Raw genomic sequence first — 17,464 nt, 5'->3', positions numbered from 1 at the left:
ATAAATTATTAACAGTGGCAATAGTTAATGAAGCAGGAAGAAAACACATATTTATGAAGAGGAAACATTCTCTTCAAAATTCTTCACACTGGAAACGACACTATAAGTTAGTAATTTGAAAATCATTATAACTTAATATAATTATTTAATCAAATATAACCAAACCCTGTAAAATATAATTGTTGCATTTCCTCTTAAAATATATTCGTAGGGAAAATTGCTCCTCAAACGAAGACCGAACCTCTTGGCTTTATGCATTAGCGCATTATCATTTTGAAATATGGGAGTGTCCGGAATGTATGTGCTAGTCATCATTAAGGATATCGAAATAGTAATTCACAGTGATCTGTATAGCGATGTTAATAAAAGGGTTATCTGAATGCAACGATATTATCGACCAAATTATAACGGAATACGTAAAGATCTATGCGTGACAGTAGGAAGTAGACAGTCCGCTAGGAGTCCGGATCTCGTGTGGTGCTCCATAATGAAGTCAATATCCATTGGACCATGTATCCATTCTCCTATTAATGAAGTATTCAGATGTTATGATCGTTACACCATTTACTTTGCAGCTAGCGTTGCCCTTTCTAAATATATCTTTTTCTTAGGCTTTCGTAATCGCAGCTCTTTCGTGAATATTAGCTTTGCTGAACGTCCACCGTACTTTTTTGTGACTAAATAGTATTACATACTCAACAGAACGTTGCATCCGGCTATTAATTTTACCTTGATACTTTTATGTTATCTGGTCACAATACTTTTTAATAATTTCCCATATTTTAAGTATACTTATATTACCGTGGATGTTCTTGCTCGTGAAATATTCAACTTAAACAATCAATCTGAGCACTAACTATTTGCCTTCTTTCGGTGCTTTAGCTGCTTTAACTATTCTTTAACAAAGCGTATAAAACACTGAAATGTAACTCTTAATATTTACTATATTATGTTGGTATTTATATTATTTTATATAGATGACCTCCGTATTATTTACTATATGATCAATATATCCAAACTAAGGTTCCGACTGTTGACTTGCAATTATGAACGTTATATTCGCTTTTGTTCTTACTGCATATATCTTATTTTCTATACAGCTGAAATACTCGGTGAAATTATCATATAGTCACTTAAACCACTTGTACTTATATTCTAATTCTGATTTTCTAAATTGTTGATTCTTCGAGATATCTACAGTCAACTGCTGTTGCTGTTATTTTCAAAGATTTATATTATAACATGTAGCATTTTTCTGGTACTTTAACTAGTTAATTATAGAGTTAATCAAAATTTTAAATTTAGCGAAGTAGTAGTTATCACTCCTCGACCAAATTTAAGTAACATTCCGATACTGATTGGACTTCTGAGTCCAATCTACGATATTGCTAAATATCTCCAAAATGATCAAGAACTAACAGATACCGATCTGCCTCAAACTAAAATCTCAATTAGAATGGTGAACTACGATATTAAATTTACAGTAAAACAATACATATTGCTCGACAGGCATAGTCCAACTCAGACCAAAATGTATCCTTCGTGAATTTATTATTTAATAGAACCTCTATGAATCTGGACTAGAAATGAGAATAAAATAGAATAAAATAAAATATAATCTGGAATGAAAATATCTCTCTAAATGAGTAGTATGATCCAATGCTCACCTAGTATAAAATATATAATCCCTATGTGCATGGGACAATTTACTTATGTTAGAACCGATTTTGTAGAATATATTTGGTGAAGGTATTTGGGCAATTAAAACACTGGATTCAACTGAGTCACTCTCTATTTATTTCGACAAACATGCCGGTCAAAGCCCCAACACAGAGTGAATTAAGATCCTGTCCGGGCGGCATTAGTACGAGCACACGCCGTAGCGCTCATTACAATTTACAGGAAACTGCTTAATATTTGGTTATGCAACAATATATGCACGGGTACGTCAGTTGTAGGCGCATCCACCCAATTATTTGTTATTCGAACACTTATGATAAACTGGAAGTCTACGAACGAAGAAATGCGTGAAATATGGGGAAGGGGTTCAGTCAGTTTTGACTCAAGTTTGGATGAGTATTGACCATAATATTCTTGTTTTTACCACTTGTGAAGTCCATTTGGTGATAAAACACCGAGAGTGTCTTGAAACCTATAAAAAAATCTCAATAAAGACAAAGGCTTTAAGACCAAACCTATCAGGTATACCATTCACCCAGTTTTGAACAAATGCTACGTTACGTTATCCCTTTTAAGGTTATATTATAATTCATATTTTAGTCTAAATACAAAAAATTATCTTCCCACACAAAAATATATATTTAATAAAAGCACCAGGCTCACAGAATTTCTACATTAATTCGATATAAAAGGGAGTTGATTGTCGTGAAAACTATTGAAACTTTTCGACACGCAAAAGACGCCAGCCAAATCAATCTTTAATAAGAAAGTGAGCAAAAAATATTCCGTAAGTTAGTGTAGAAACTTTCGGTCTAACTTTAGAAATGAGCTTAACTTATCGATTCACTTCGTGTTTGGCCGTAGGTACTCCACATATATTTCAAGGTTATTTTGTACTATAATCTGGTTTTATATTTCGGTTTTCCAAAGTGTAACTACTATTTGACCATTTTAATTCAATTATAGAGAGAAAAAAATCTAATACCTGCACATAAGTTTGGTTTTATTAATAAACATTCAACAATTGACCAGATGCCCTGACGTCAGAAAGAAAATCAAGAAGTATATTCAGCTGTACGTAGCTGAACATAGTATACGTAGTTTTAGGCGTATCCCAAAACCAAAATTTGGACAAGGCGTCATTCACAGACTTTAGAAAATGTTTCCAAATGAATACATTAAAATTTTAACTTTTACATCTTAGAATATTTACAGTTAAATAAACGAAAAGCTAATATATCACAAAAGAAACAAAAGCAAGCTTACCACAAACAAGTGTACTGTGGCCGATTATTTACCTACTTTAAACATGTTGTTGGTTTATTAATATATTATTACTAGTCGTTGCCGATGAACTTTATCTCTAAAATAGTTTGAAATTAGATATGTATCTAGGAAGACTCGTTGGTCCCTAGTTAGTCCCTAATAAAATTGACTATTGACTAATTGTCTAATTAACTGACTGCTAGTAACACTTTTTAGTGTTTTTGTCATTTAGTGCGCTTCATTACACAACTATACGATATCACACAGTTTGCTTCTCTTGAGTCTGCTTTCTAGTTCAGTGTTTTCCAAGAGTTGCAGAACTTAGGTGCTCATAACTTCCTCTAAAACAGTTGGAATCCGAAGATCTAGTGGTAAAAAACTGTTTCTGTAGTAACTGGGTGCATCCACAATTAGCACTTTATTGTGATATAATTGTATCATCTCGAAGAAGACTACCATAGATAAGTTTTGTAGGTCCATATGGATTTAGTATCTGCTTGTATAGCAGCAACTTATTATGTGACGATAGTTTAAATCTTCTTCTAAATAACTTTTCTTTTCTCTTTAATGGACACCTTGCAACGAAGTTTTGCGTCAAGATTCATTTTAATAAAATTGGCATTGTTACTGTATGAGATAATGTGTTATTCGTATTTATAGGTATACAAATAGTTTGGTGTAAGGTGAAATCAGTAAATACCGATTTACTCTCGTTGGCTTTTATTCTCCATGTCTGGATCCACTTATATTGATTAATATAGATGTAGTAGACCTGCTTTCGTTTCTTTAATTTCTTAATAAGCATCATCTTGTTTAAATCTAAACATCATGGCTGAGTTATGAGTTATGGGAGTTAAGTGTTCAACTTCTTGCTTCGGTGACATTTCATTGAGTTTATGCACGAACTCGAACTTTTTATGTCAAACTTTATCAAATGCTTACACTACATCCATTAATATAGTTACGCACCCTTTTTCTTTTTGTAGGCTTCAAATATAGAACAAGTACCAAGGACTAATATTATCATTTAATGTAGCAATAACTTTGAATATCTTGCTATTAATATCGATGCAAAATTCTAGCTATAAAATACTTAAAAAGGAAAGGAATATCTTAATTATTGGTAAATAAATAATGATAAATAGAAGAAGATTCGTCTCATGTGAATAATGAAGTATTGACACTCATGAAGAACTCAAGCAGAATACAAAAGTGTTAAACCATTTATACTATCTTATAGTACAGTAGTATCTTATAGAAGGGTATTTAATGGAAAAAATATCAGTGTTGATTAACACATGAATATTACTACTCTTGAGGCAGAGTATTATAAAAACAAATTGTAATTAATCGGCAACAGCTAGTAAAAATCTATTAATAAACGAAAACGAAATACAGAATATCATTTCTACAACTACATGTTTATTATTTTTATACATGGATTATTATCGATTATAGTTTCCACTATTATAGATACAGGTCATTATTTAATGCATTTACTATGTCGTTAGGATTCATATCTAACAAATCGATTCTATAGCTGCTATCATTATGGCGTGGTCTATTATACTGTATGGAACAAGACACAAAAATACATGTTATCAATTTATCAAACTGAAAAAATTGCTAAGGTAATTTCGTTTATATCCAGCTCTAATTACTGTTGACGTATTTACACAAATTAGCTAATTATAAGGGATACATTTTATTACTCTCTTATCATTGTCATTCAATATTTATAATGAAATATCCCATTAATTTATCAATAAATTTTCTGCTAAAATACTTATTATAGTAATTGTTTATTAATTGTTATCTAATATCTAACGTTACTCCTGAATATTACTAATCAATTATATTTGATTTATTATTAACTAATTTTTAAGAAAAAGTTGAAAAGCTTTGCTCACTAGTCATTCTGTATTGTGATGAAATCATAGCAATAAAACTATCATATAATTAAAAATGTATAAATATCTTAAATTAGGTTTATATTAGGGTTTTTTTCTGGTACCTACCTGTCTCTTATTGATACGATGATAACTGTAATTATTGATAGGGTCTTCAGGGAGGTGGACTCCATAACATTCACGGAGTAGTGAAGTTAATTTTTGTTTCTTATAGCTCTTATTAGCTGGTCATGTACTGACTTGAAGATTGTACTTAAAGTTATGGCTTTGATCGACATATTCCTCATAACTTATATTAATATATATTTATATAGATTAAGCTCTACTCTAAGGCTACTTGCCTATATTATTTTAAAGAAAATAGCTAAGTAGAATTCGTAAACTTTGTCTTCTTTTTAATGTGGTTGATTCAACAAGGTTTCACATCTAATGCTAAGTATTTTATCAAATTTGCGTTTAACATTATTTGTTTAAATTGATATAGTTTAGGTTTTGTTTATGTTTTTAGTTTATATGAATGTGATCTGATTTAGTTTAAATTTATTTTCCACTTTTCATAAATAACGACTCCTGACAGAACAATTTTTAGCATGAAAATGTACAACAAATTCAAATATCTTAAGTGTAAATTGGATGTGGACAGGATAAACAAAGAGACATAAACAAATTCACCTAAATTTATAAAAAGAGGAAAATAACAAAAAATTAAATAATGCAACTAATAGCGATTTATTTGTTAAAATGTATGAAATAAAATGTACTTGTGCAACCAAAGCTGAGATAAAATGATTTTATTACAGATGCGTCTGATAATTGATCTGTAACAGAGTTATTTAGCTATACTATATAACGCTACTAGTTCTTTAACATTTGTGATTTACAATTTAAATTATTTATATTTATATATGCCAATTTAAAACCGGAGTAATTTGGAATTAAATTGCCTCTATTAATATAATTACTAAGCGTAATATATTTTATCGATGTTTAACAAGTAATTCCTATCGGAGATATTATATAGTTATTTACGATGAAGCAAACTTGCAAATGCAGATATAATTCGTATTGTGCAAACCGAAGCAATTAATACCTAATCCAATGTTGTTACAAATTAATTTAGTAGTCAATTATTGTATATTTAAATGGTCATACTGATTTAAAATTATTTATATTTTTTGTATTCATTCTGGTCATTTTTTGAAAAAAATTCGCAATAATCAAAACAAGTTATGTCTGGTGAGTACGATAGGATATCTCACCTACCCCACCATACCATTCGAGATAAAACAGTGTATCCTCAGAATTCTTGCAATACATAGCCAAGCATTGACATTGCAGTGATCTTGAGGCGTGTCGAATTTTACATCGTGGAATAACGGTCTACAAAATACCGAGAAATATAATCCCAGATGTTGAACACGGACGAGGAGATAGCAGCGCTAACTGTGACATGATAACGATTATCCGGCAACCCCTAGACTGCATTAAGTTCAGACGTGCCACCATCGACTGCCCTAGCCTCCAGGTAACACCACTGCCATCCGTTTTATCTACTTTGTAATTTCACCTTTTTTATCCTACTTCAATAAATAACCGCCACATACACCACAGTTTCATTTCGTTTTACCTCCATTCACCGAGCCATATCGCATACCCTAAAACATGAAGGCCTAGATGATCCCATCGTATCCCAGCGAAACTTTGTAGCCATAAATAATCCGCTCCAGCATCATGTCGATGGCACTCTAAGGTATGAGGATATTTGGTCCTTTAGGCCGTTCTTTATCATTAACTTCAAAATTATCATTTTTAAATCGCTGGTATTAAGACCAACAATTGTAAGACAACGAAACACTATCACCATAAGTTTTCAAATATATTTGATGGGTTTCTACAGCAGATTTCTTCTTAACCCTTATGTTGAACTCAAAGAGTATGCATTTATTTAACCGGATTTTCGGAAATTTACATTATTTTCGGTGATATAGCTAATTTATTGACGAATCATAACTATTTTAATTATAAAAAATCTTCTTAAGTATATTATAAAATACAAAAACGTAAGATAGAAGGGAATGTGTCATGTCCTTATATACAAGTAATAAATTGCACACATTAGAAAAATTAGTTAGAGGTATATTCATCCTCATTTTGTTTAAACAAAATATTACAAAAACAAATTATACATTATAAATAGTATTGCTCTGAAACCGTCAAAATCTAGCAGGTGGTTACTATCAATCTCGACTCAAAAGAATATCCTGTATGGTGAAATACTACACAATTAATTCAGACCATTTAACACAAAAGAGTATGATTTAATATTTATTTATGGGGAATCGTACTCTAGGCATTATTTTAATTATTGATTTTTGAACAATATTTTGAGACAATATGAAAGTGTATTGTTTATCACAATGGCACACCATCTAATCGATAATTCTAAACTAAAATGGGTATTTGTAATTAAACAATGGCATTGAAAGTTACAATGCCTATAATAACCGAATGTATGTTGTATATATTTATAATTTATTACATTGTTAATTCACACAATTTACTAAACCTCAATGTAGTTATTTAAAACAAAATATAGCGTTAATAATAAAGTAAAAAATATCCTTAAAAACAATTCGGTATAAGAAACAATCTATTATAAGGACTGTGTGTTAATTTTATAATTTATTTTTCTAAATTTAATTTTGTTATTATGACAAACGGGTCCAAATTTCCAACTGTGTTCCTACTCTGTAATTATATAAATATTATACGAGGAGTAATTAAATATAAACGATAATTTTACCGCTTAGTTTAGCACGTAATTCTATAGGGTTTGATGCTCGAGTGTTCTTTGTCTTACCAGGAGATGTAAACCGAGGTAACTTCGCCTGTTGCACAACGCATCATCATAAAGTTTTTAATCAATGTAGGAGTGAAACCATCGGATATTTTCACTTATTTGAAGCCGCAGTGTGGGGATGATACCTATCACAGAACCGAGTGTATATTTGGGTCAGCTAATTCAGGGATGGGCGAGAACGTGTAGAAAATGAAAGTCATGACCAACGCCTACGACAGGTCTCACAAACGTCAACATCTGTGCTATTATAGAGCTTATTGAAGGTGATCGCATTGAATTGAAGAAATCTCGTCATCGAAGCAAACGACGCTTTATGCCCAATTGAGGCGTCATTATATTTCATGGCAATGCATCGAGCACACTCCTTATTGTCCTGACTTGCCACTTTGTGATAATTTTTTTGTTTGCGCCTTTGAAATAATCGCTTTTAGGCAAAATATTTGAATGCAATGAAGAAGTAGAGGAGTATATGCGCAATTTTCTGACAACTCGCCCCTAAACTTTTTACGAAGAATTCAAGCTTCCAAATCGGTGGCAAAAGTGTGTAGAGCACATTAGAGGCGACTACGTAAAATGCTAAATGTGTAGTTTATGTATACCATTAGTCTCCTTAGTTAGTTATAGTTAGTTTATATATTGAGCTTTATCAATATTATAATAATTATGTATTTTAATAATTAAAGCATATTAGTTTATTAATAAAGTCTATAAAGAATTCTTTTTCTATCAGTTCTAATTGATGTAATCAACAATCATCATTATATTAATCATAACAATCATATTAATGCTTAAGTAATACATATTTTAAAACTATGTATAAAGCGTCTAAAATTAAGATTCCATTTCAGTGCTTATTTTTAATATTCTATTTTTTTTAGATTAAGGGTTGCCTCCCTGATATATAAATATGATATGACTTTTATGTTTATGAATTATGTTTCACATATAAAAATACAAGATTGCTTTTGGGTGATAAATCTGACTATTATAGCAGATAAAAAAACATATCTCAGTGTACTGTTTTTATAAATGTTTTTTTTTTCTCTTAAATCATACCTAAAGTAGTCCAATTAATTGCCATAATAGTATTTAATTGGTCCTAATTATTAGGGATATGAGTTCATTCTTGGAGCATTGTGTAGTCTGGGTTTGTATGGTCATTTCAACAAATCGCCAATTTGTGTATTTAGCTCCGTTGTAGAGTTCCTTCATTTAGTTAGAGAGATTCCCGTCTACTAAAGTAATGGGTTATTTCCAGTTGTTGAAATTGCTGAATTCCATTTCTAAAATTGCCTCTAAAGCCTTCCTTGATTTAGTTCTAAAATTTCCATTCGACAGAATATCATTATCCAACCCTATATTAAGATCCCTATGCGGAGAACAGATATATTATCCAAATGACACAGGTAGATTAAAGAAGGCAAGAAGGCAGAAAAAGTTATAATTAAAATTTAAAAAATGGATACTAGTTTTTGATTTAAATTCCAAAGCCACTTTAGCCTATTTTCGTTGTTTATTTTGTTTCTGATATTTAACATAATCGAACATTAATTAAAGTGGACAAGCACGTAGATAAATTAGTGAAAAATATGTCTTCATGAATTGTTTATTTTCTAATCACGACATAGTCTATATTTTTAATCTTTTCTGTAACCCTGATTTTTCTCTATATTATTTAGTCATCACAAGCCTCATTATGTTGTTATTGTTAACTTAATGATGAGTCAGTAAACTGTGGATTTCTTTCAATTAAGTACTCTGTTTCCTTTTGCAAGAATATCATATGAATTTATAGCAAATGGATCTGGATAAAATATGATAATTATATTAATAATAAATATATAAAATAATAATTAACAGGTCAATTGAAAAGTCCCTAGCCTAACACATAGATGGCGATACTAGATTTAAATCCATATGTTTTTTTATTAGCCCTAACCCTCAAAAGATGCGTGTATCAATTTGACAGCTGTGGGATAAGTAGTTTGTGAATGACAGCATTTTGAGTGAAGCAGCTTTTGTTATTGTGAAAAAATGGATAAAAATTAATTTCACGTGTTGATAAAATATTGCTTTTTTTCGGGGTTGCTAGGGAACAAAGACAGTTGAAGCAAAAACTTGGCTTGATGCCGAGTTTCCGACACTGCCCCAGGAAAATCAACCATCTAGGATTAGTACGCTAAGTTTAGACGTGGTGAAATGAGCACTGAAGACGGTGAACGCAGAGGACGCCCAAAAGAGATTGTTACCGACGAAAACATTACAAAAATCTACATAATGATTTTGAATTACCATATTTGGGTATGAGATAGCTCTGTGCAAAGTGTGTGCCGCGCGAGCTCACTTTTGACCAAAAACAACGACGAGTTGATAATTCCAAGAAGTTTTTTAAGATGATCAATAGTAGTAATAAAGGCGAGTTTTTGCGTCGATATGTGACAACGGATGAACGGTCTTCAGATCTGGCCACCAGCGACTATTTCCTGTTCTCAGACATGAAAAGAATACTTGCCGGAGAGACATTTTCGTCGAATGAAGAGGTGGTCGCCTAAACTGAGGCTTATGCTGAAGCAAAGCACCAATCGTATTACAAAAATAATATCGAAAAGTTGGAGGGTCCCTAAAATCAGTGTATCATCCTTGAAGGGAATTATGTTGAATAAAAAAAAACTAATTTTGCCAAAATAATGTGTTTTACTATGGTAGGCCGGGGACTATTCAATTGAATTGTTACAATAAGGATCTGATTATATTTTGTATTACTTTATACATTTTTTTAAGTTAACAGCTGTCTTTTCTGACCGTTACATTTAGAAATATTTAAAAACTATTCTATATTATTATTAATTATATAAAAATACGTGTTTCTTCAATATATTATAATGTGCTATATCAGTATGCCGTATAGCCTAGTAGTAAAATTTTCTGGAACATCTACTCCAATTTATTTGGATTTTTTTTGGGTAGTAGTTTGTATGCCGGAACATTCGCCACATGAACTGACATCGCTGAATAATTCAGCACAGTTTCCATCAGTTCGCGTGTTCGTTAGTCGAAATTAGCACGAAAATCTTTAGTTTTGTTTCTTTTTTCAGCTGTTTTTTAAGCTGCCTTTGATGAATTTATCTGGAAGCACTACTGTAAAAAATATTTTTTATTGTATTATTAATTGATATATAAAACACCTCTTCAATATCCCTATTTAAGTTATAAGTATATAATTATTATCCATAGGAAGAAGTTAATCTCGTTTTTAGGATGATATTTTCATGTTGAACAATATTATTGTTTCTAATAATACTTATTGTTCATAACAATAACTGGCCGCTCCTACAAATTCTTTAAAAGCTGATTTTAAAACCACTGCAAAACCAAGTTATGGTTCATTTTTCCATAGTAGTTACCCTTGGACTTATAGGACAACACTAATTCTGCACGAGGAATTAAACCATTTTTGTTTCCAGCATGAAGAACTATACGTCTGCAATGAATTATTTACAAATGCTATGACTAAGAAAACTTAACCGATAGTTATTCCAATGTTTACCTTCTTCCATAAACTTTTGTTGTCTTTACACTATATTTATTATCATCTTGCCATGATCCAATTTACCATTGTAAAATATCCATGTCTGATCTAAATATACAAATTGGTATAATAATTCTTCCATGATTTTGTTATATGTTTTTAAAAATTGTATTCTTTTAAAAGCAATGTCTTTAATTTCTATTAAACCCTTTCGTGGGTTATTCTTACATCACTTAAATTCCAGATTACCCAACAGTGTATGAAGGGTGTTTTATATCCCTCAAATAGCTGCATATCTTTTGACTTTTTATGGATACTTTCCAGACTCTTTTCAGATTTTCCAGGCTTTTCCAGACTTTCTAGAACAAATATCTCTGAAATAATTGTATTAAATTATGTTTCGATTGAAAGAAAGTACTTATTGTTTTTATATATTTCGTATATTTGATCTCTGATATAAAACTAACATCAAACTGATCTTGGTTCGACACTTATTTCGTGTAAAGACAGCTTCTTTTTGGTGAATTTAAGGTTATTTGGTTTTTAATTTTTTGATTTGATATTTTAGTGACCATACCCAAACTAACATTCGGTGCAGCTACAATGCGCAAAAAATATTCTGAATAAAAACCCTGGCGATTTGAAATGCATTAACACAAAGCGTTAGAACAACGTTTGCCGGTCTATAACACGTAATAATAATATTTTGAAGAATTTTTCAGACGTTTGGCAAACGAACAACTTTAAGGCTCATTAAATGTTCGAATTTCTCAAACAGCATTCTATTTCTTTTTACATAGAATAAAATGAGAAGGAAAATATTGCCTGACTGTAAAACTAATTTACAATTTTCGACAGGCACATATTTATGACGTGCGTTAGTAATTTTTCGAATAGACTATATATACTATAACGAGCGTTGGGAACTATCGACTGAAAACTGTCGAATCAGTCGATAGTCAAAAAACTATCGACTGCAAATAGTAATTACTATTTGCAATCAAATGCACGGTTCGGCTGTTTTTTTTTTCAATTCGTGATGTCAGACGAAGATGTACGAACCCTTTTCTGTATAAATTGTGAGAGAGGAAAGGACGGAGATAATTGCTTAGTAGTGAATGAAGTAGAATTAATTTTATATTTGAATGTTTTGTGGATCTGTAAAAAGAATGGACTGGAATAATATCCCCCAAATAGTTTATGGTATTTTAATATGTTTATTGCTATTTTGACATAATATACTATAATAAATATATAATTACATATAGATCTATGTAAGTATGAATTGCGTACATTTTTGTCAAGGTCGCGGCTAGGACGACTGAGCCAGAATGTTAAAAATAAGTCGAATGAAACTAGTACAACCAAAAATCGTAAATAAAAGTACACGACTGAATCAGTCGGTAGTAAATAGCAACAAAATTAGTCAGACCGAAAATAGTGACTGAAAACAGTCGACTGAAACAGTCACTAGTAAAAAGTAGTAAAATCAGTCTAACCAAAAATAGCGACCGAAACAGTCGATAGTAAAAAGTAGTCAATTACTAAACAGTCGATAGTCGTTTTCAGTCGAGAGTTTCGCACGCTAATTATAACTTATATTCAAAACCTAAAATATATAGAGACTGATTTACAGCCTAAGGCGGAAAGCGAAATCTGACACAAACCGCAATAAAAAAAAAGATCCCGACAATAGATTCAATTTTGTTTATTTAATAAATTAACCTCGCAGCCTAATTATTCAAATAAATCCGTCAATCCGGCCGGAGCAAACTGAAAATTAAAGATGTTCGCACTAATTTCGGTTAACAGACTCGCAAACTGATGAAACATGAATAATTCGAAGCTAATTCCGACCGTTTTATGGCCGAAAGTTTTGGCAGCCCGGCGATGGGGAAACTTATTTGTTTTTGAATGAGCTTTAAACATTCTTGGGCCGGGGGTTTATGGAGTGATTTACAGCGATGTTACTCGGCGGGGGTGATTTACAAATTGTTAATTATTTTCGGGAGATATTTCATGTATCAATTTAAACTTGCGGGACGTTTAATTTAACGGTTGACGAGCTTTTTTCTACGAAATAGTTCGGATATATATTGGAGGTAGAGACCCATTTGGTTTTAGATCCTCCATAAATGAATAAACTTGTTTATATTTGCTTCTTAGTTTTATATGTTATATTACTCGACTCATGTGGCCCTGTTTGCGGAGAGTATGTATTTGAAGGCACAAGGCTTTGCGAATATGATAAGATTGAATAAAGGGGAATAAACTATTCCAATTATGAAATATTTAAGGTTAGAAACAGGCATCAGAATTCAGGGTGTAAACACAGTTTACTGAAATTTGGACTGAAACTTGTACAGAAGCTCAGTTCCTCAATCGTAGACTTTTTTAAGTTGTAGTCACAAAAACTGGGGAAAAGATTTCATACTGGCTATATCATGGTAATTGGGATAAAAGACTGTTTTTCAGAAAATGATCGAAGATAAGCTGGAGGACGATTTTAGTACAATTAGGAGCTGTCCAGCCGGCTTTGGTCATTTTTTTATGAAGGAAATCTTATAATATCCCGCGAATCATACAACATAAAACAATTTCATGAGTATTTATTAAGAGTGAATGATATAATGAGCAATAGATCTAGAGACACTCATTTGGCAGCGCCACCGCTCCTCCAGATATTTAAAATAAGGTTTTTTTTGTTATTTTAAACATTTTAAACCTTTACATATATCATATTTTTCATGTAAAGTATTATTTTCTGTAGGTCAATTTTAGAGGCCGTAACATGAAGAAGATTGAAAATGTGATCTTTAAATACGTACGTCAATGTTATGAATGGTTTCTTAAGACAACTTTTGAAGATAGGCCAGGATGAGGCAAATCATTTATCATTTTAGATGTTTTATTTAATTAAACGTAGAGAATAAATGTTTGGCAGATATCAGTCTCTTATGAAGTTTGACCAACATTTATTGGGGCGCCTATAGGGTCTAAATATTTATAAAGCATTAACGCTAAGCAAATTGGACTATGGCTGCCAATGCTTCATCTCCGCTGCGCCCTTTTACTTAAATAGATTGAACTCAATCCAAAACTCAGCTCTTAGAATCGCCCTGGGGGCCTTCCAAACTAGTCCAGTAGACAGCTTGCTCTGAGAGGCAGTAAACCCTCCATGAGTAATGATTCAGGCTCTGATAGTATCAATACCCAATTCAATGAATATAAAATTGAGAAAAATCCTGAACACCTTTTCATATTCTCGGGCGGCTCCAAGAACGATGAATATGTGGAGGCAGCATTTACAGCGGTGATATCGGAAAGATACTTCAGGCTTTCCATTTCATCGAGTATATTGACGTCTGAACTGTTTGCCATGTATAGGGCCCTGACATCAGTACAATATGTGCAAATCAAACGATTAATTCTGGCCTCCGATTCAGTGAGCTCCTTAAAGTACCTCCGCTAGGGGTGCTTATCCGTGAATTAACCTCTAAATTGGAAAGGAGCGGCAAAACTATCACCTTTATGTGGCTCCTTTCTCACTCTGGGATCGTTGAAAATGAAATAGCGGATTATTTAGCCAAGAAGAGGGAGGTATCACTTGCTGAAAATATCCTCTTCTGGAGTAGAGATATGAAGCACCACTCTACTAGAACCTCTAGACATCTAGTCCAACTCAGATAGGATCTAACTGAAAGCTCTGTGAGGTAAAAAGGAGAATTATCGGCGCCTTAACACCACTAACATCAACTTAAGGTGCAACTTGAGCTTATTCTTGGGTCTCAGAATTGATCACTGCAAACTGATCCATGAGTTTCTGATTAAAGGAAGATGTCCACCACTGTATGTCGAATGTGGTTCCTCACTGTCAGCCAAACATATACTAATCGAATGCCAAAGATACAACTCGCAAAGACGGTTGTTCAACCTGGGAGAGACGATGAACCAGTGTTTTCAGCTGAAGAACCTGGACAAGCTGATTAATTTTCTAACCGTAACATGATTATTACTAGAAATATATTATGGTGCATCTAAGTAATATCACGCATGTTCGTTTGAATTTTTTGTATCTTATATCCTTATCACTCTCATCGGTTATGGCCCATTGTACTGTAGCATTCATATATTCATGCATCTGTATGTTTTTATATATTTTGCTTGTCATTTTGCAACATAGTTGTAATAACATCGTATACTTTAAATGATATTGTAGATGTGTTGTATATTTTATATCTGTAAATAGACCCTAAACAGTCGCAAAGGCTGATGGGTCTATAATTATACCAATTTAGCATATTATAATTTTGATTTAAGAATTTCGTTCTCAAATTTAACCCAGAAGTATTGCTAGCAAAAACAGATGAACACGCCCTACGATTTCGAATCGTAACCCATTACCGCGTTACTGAGTAAAAATTGTACGATACTAAATAATATACTAATCCATTAAAAAAGTTTTCTCATTATCATTTAATGTTAAAGGTTCCAGTTTCAGTTTTAAATACACAATAATGCTTAACTAATTTTATAATTAATTGACTTTGTTCATTCTGTTTTTAAGAAATAGAAATTGATTCTCGTCTTGAATGTATGGATTAAGTAGCATTCGATTAAAATTATATTCCACGTATGATCATTTTTACTAAATACTGTTAATATCGATGTCACACCTACATCAATCTACTGATACTGGGGATGTTTTTTTGAACTAGGTAGCGGAATATCCGATTTTAGTAAAAACTTATTTATTTTCTGCAAAACAGGTCTTCATTTGCAGTTGATCCGAAAGGTTATTTACTGTTTATGTAGCTTTAGCAATTTGGAAATAATATCTGCGTCAAAACGCAAACTGGCACTAGCACGTTTATGAAATGCCTTGCTTATGACATAATGCGTAGCTTCATCTTATAAAATGCTGACATTGTATCCCCAAATAAAGTCAAAATATTGTTCAATATATTTAACAAGATCCAGGGTTTCACCTGAACCAAATATTCGACTTCCATAATCTCATATGCCTTTTTGCTATGATTTCCAGTCGAAATATAATTTTTGAATATCCTCTCCCTCGATCTTCTTCAAGAATTGTATTCGAAGTCGGGTAGTGGAATTGAACTATGTAAAAATTGTATACAATATGTCCACTTTAAAATTGACAGAAACACTACAACTACTAATTGTCAGAGATTTTAACCTAAAGATCTTATACCAGCTGTTACATCAATTTATTGCAACTATACAATGAAAACAAGCCACAAGAAGAATATGATAAATTATTGGGCCTTTGCTTAGATCTGGTCTAATCGCAAAACAACTTGAAAGTGCAAACTCTATAGTGTGCATTGGTTAGCTCCACTCCTTCTTAAACCATCCTTAAGCCAATTTAGATATACCGCATTCATCTGTGCGGCACAAGCAACAGCAACAACGAAATTTTACCAAATATTCAGAGCAAAGCACTAATGTTTATATTCAATATTCGCTAAAATTAAGCAAGAAATATATATACCTCGACTTCTATCAACATACCAATAAAAGCATGAAATAGGTTAACATAAATAAGATATCAGAAAATACTTACTCAACGATACAGATACAGATATGTAGATGCTGCGGTGGCCAATGGAGGCTTTTTCACAATCTTAATAAATAAAACTCAACAGATAAGGGGTTGTACAACATACTTGCTTACTGTTCAAGGGTGGATTTCCATGGCGCAGAGGAGAAAAATCCAACAAAATATATTTCCTCACACAGATAAAATAAATTTAACATACTTCCTTTTTACATTTCTTTTTTCATTTGATAGGAATATCGGAAATGTCACGTCAAACTATTCGTAATAAATTGTTTATTATTATAAATAAATGTATATTGAGGAAACAACAGTGTTTCCTCAAGATTCGAAATATTTTCATTAATATGATAAATTACCACATTTTCTCTTATATTCTAGTACCACCCAGTATTATCGATAGAGAAACCAGTTCCGACATGGTTGTTTTGGAGTCAACGAATGTAAGCCTTACCTGTAAGGCTACTGGATACCCAGATCCGTACGTAATGTGGCGTAGAGAAGATGGAGACGATATAAGATATAACGGAGAGAATGGTAAGTTATCTAATATAGATAGTATTTTGTATTCACAAATAATTTATTATTGTTAAGATATTATATTCGAAGTTCAATAAAATAATTTTTTTAATAATTCT

At 31.9% G+C, this 17,464-nt stretch overlaps 1 protein-coding gene across 1 annotated transcript in view; it reads left to right on the top strand.

Moving 5' to 3' along the window:
• The window catches only part of LOC143206600 (lachesin), a 251,602-nt gene that overhangs the window by 86,649 nt on the left and 147,489 nt on the right, over positions 1-17,464 (top strand). The window contains exon 5 of the mRNA XM_076419216.1: positions 17,208-17,363. Within this exon, the coding sequence (XP_076275331.1) occupies positions 17,208-17,363 (156 nt within the window). The remainder of the gene's footprint in view (positions 1-17,207; positions 17,364-17,464) is intronic.

This window comes from Rhynchophorus ferrugineus, unplaced genomic scaffold (assembly GCF_030347505.1).
Source record: "Rhynchophorus ferrugineus isolate W39M unplaced genomic scaffold, kcgeb_rfMv2 rfM1, whole genome shotgun sequence".
In the NCBI taxonomy this organism is placed as follows: Eukaryota; Metazoa; Arthropoda; class Insecta; order Coleoptera; family Curculionidae; genus Rhynchophorus; species Rhynchophorus ferrugineus.
Note: the sequence above shows the minus strand (reverse complement) of the source record. Positions and strands in the feature narration are given on the sequence as shown.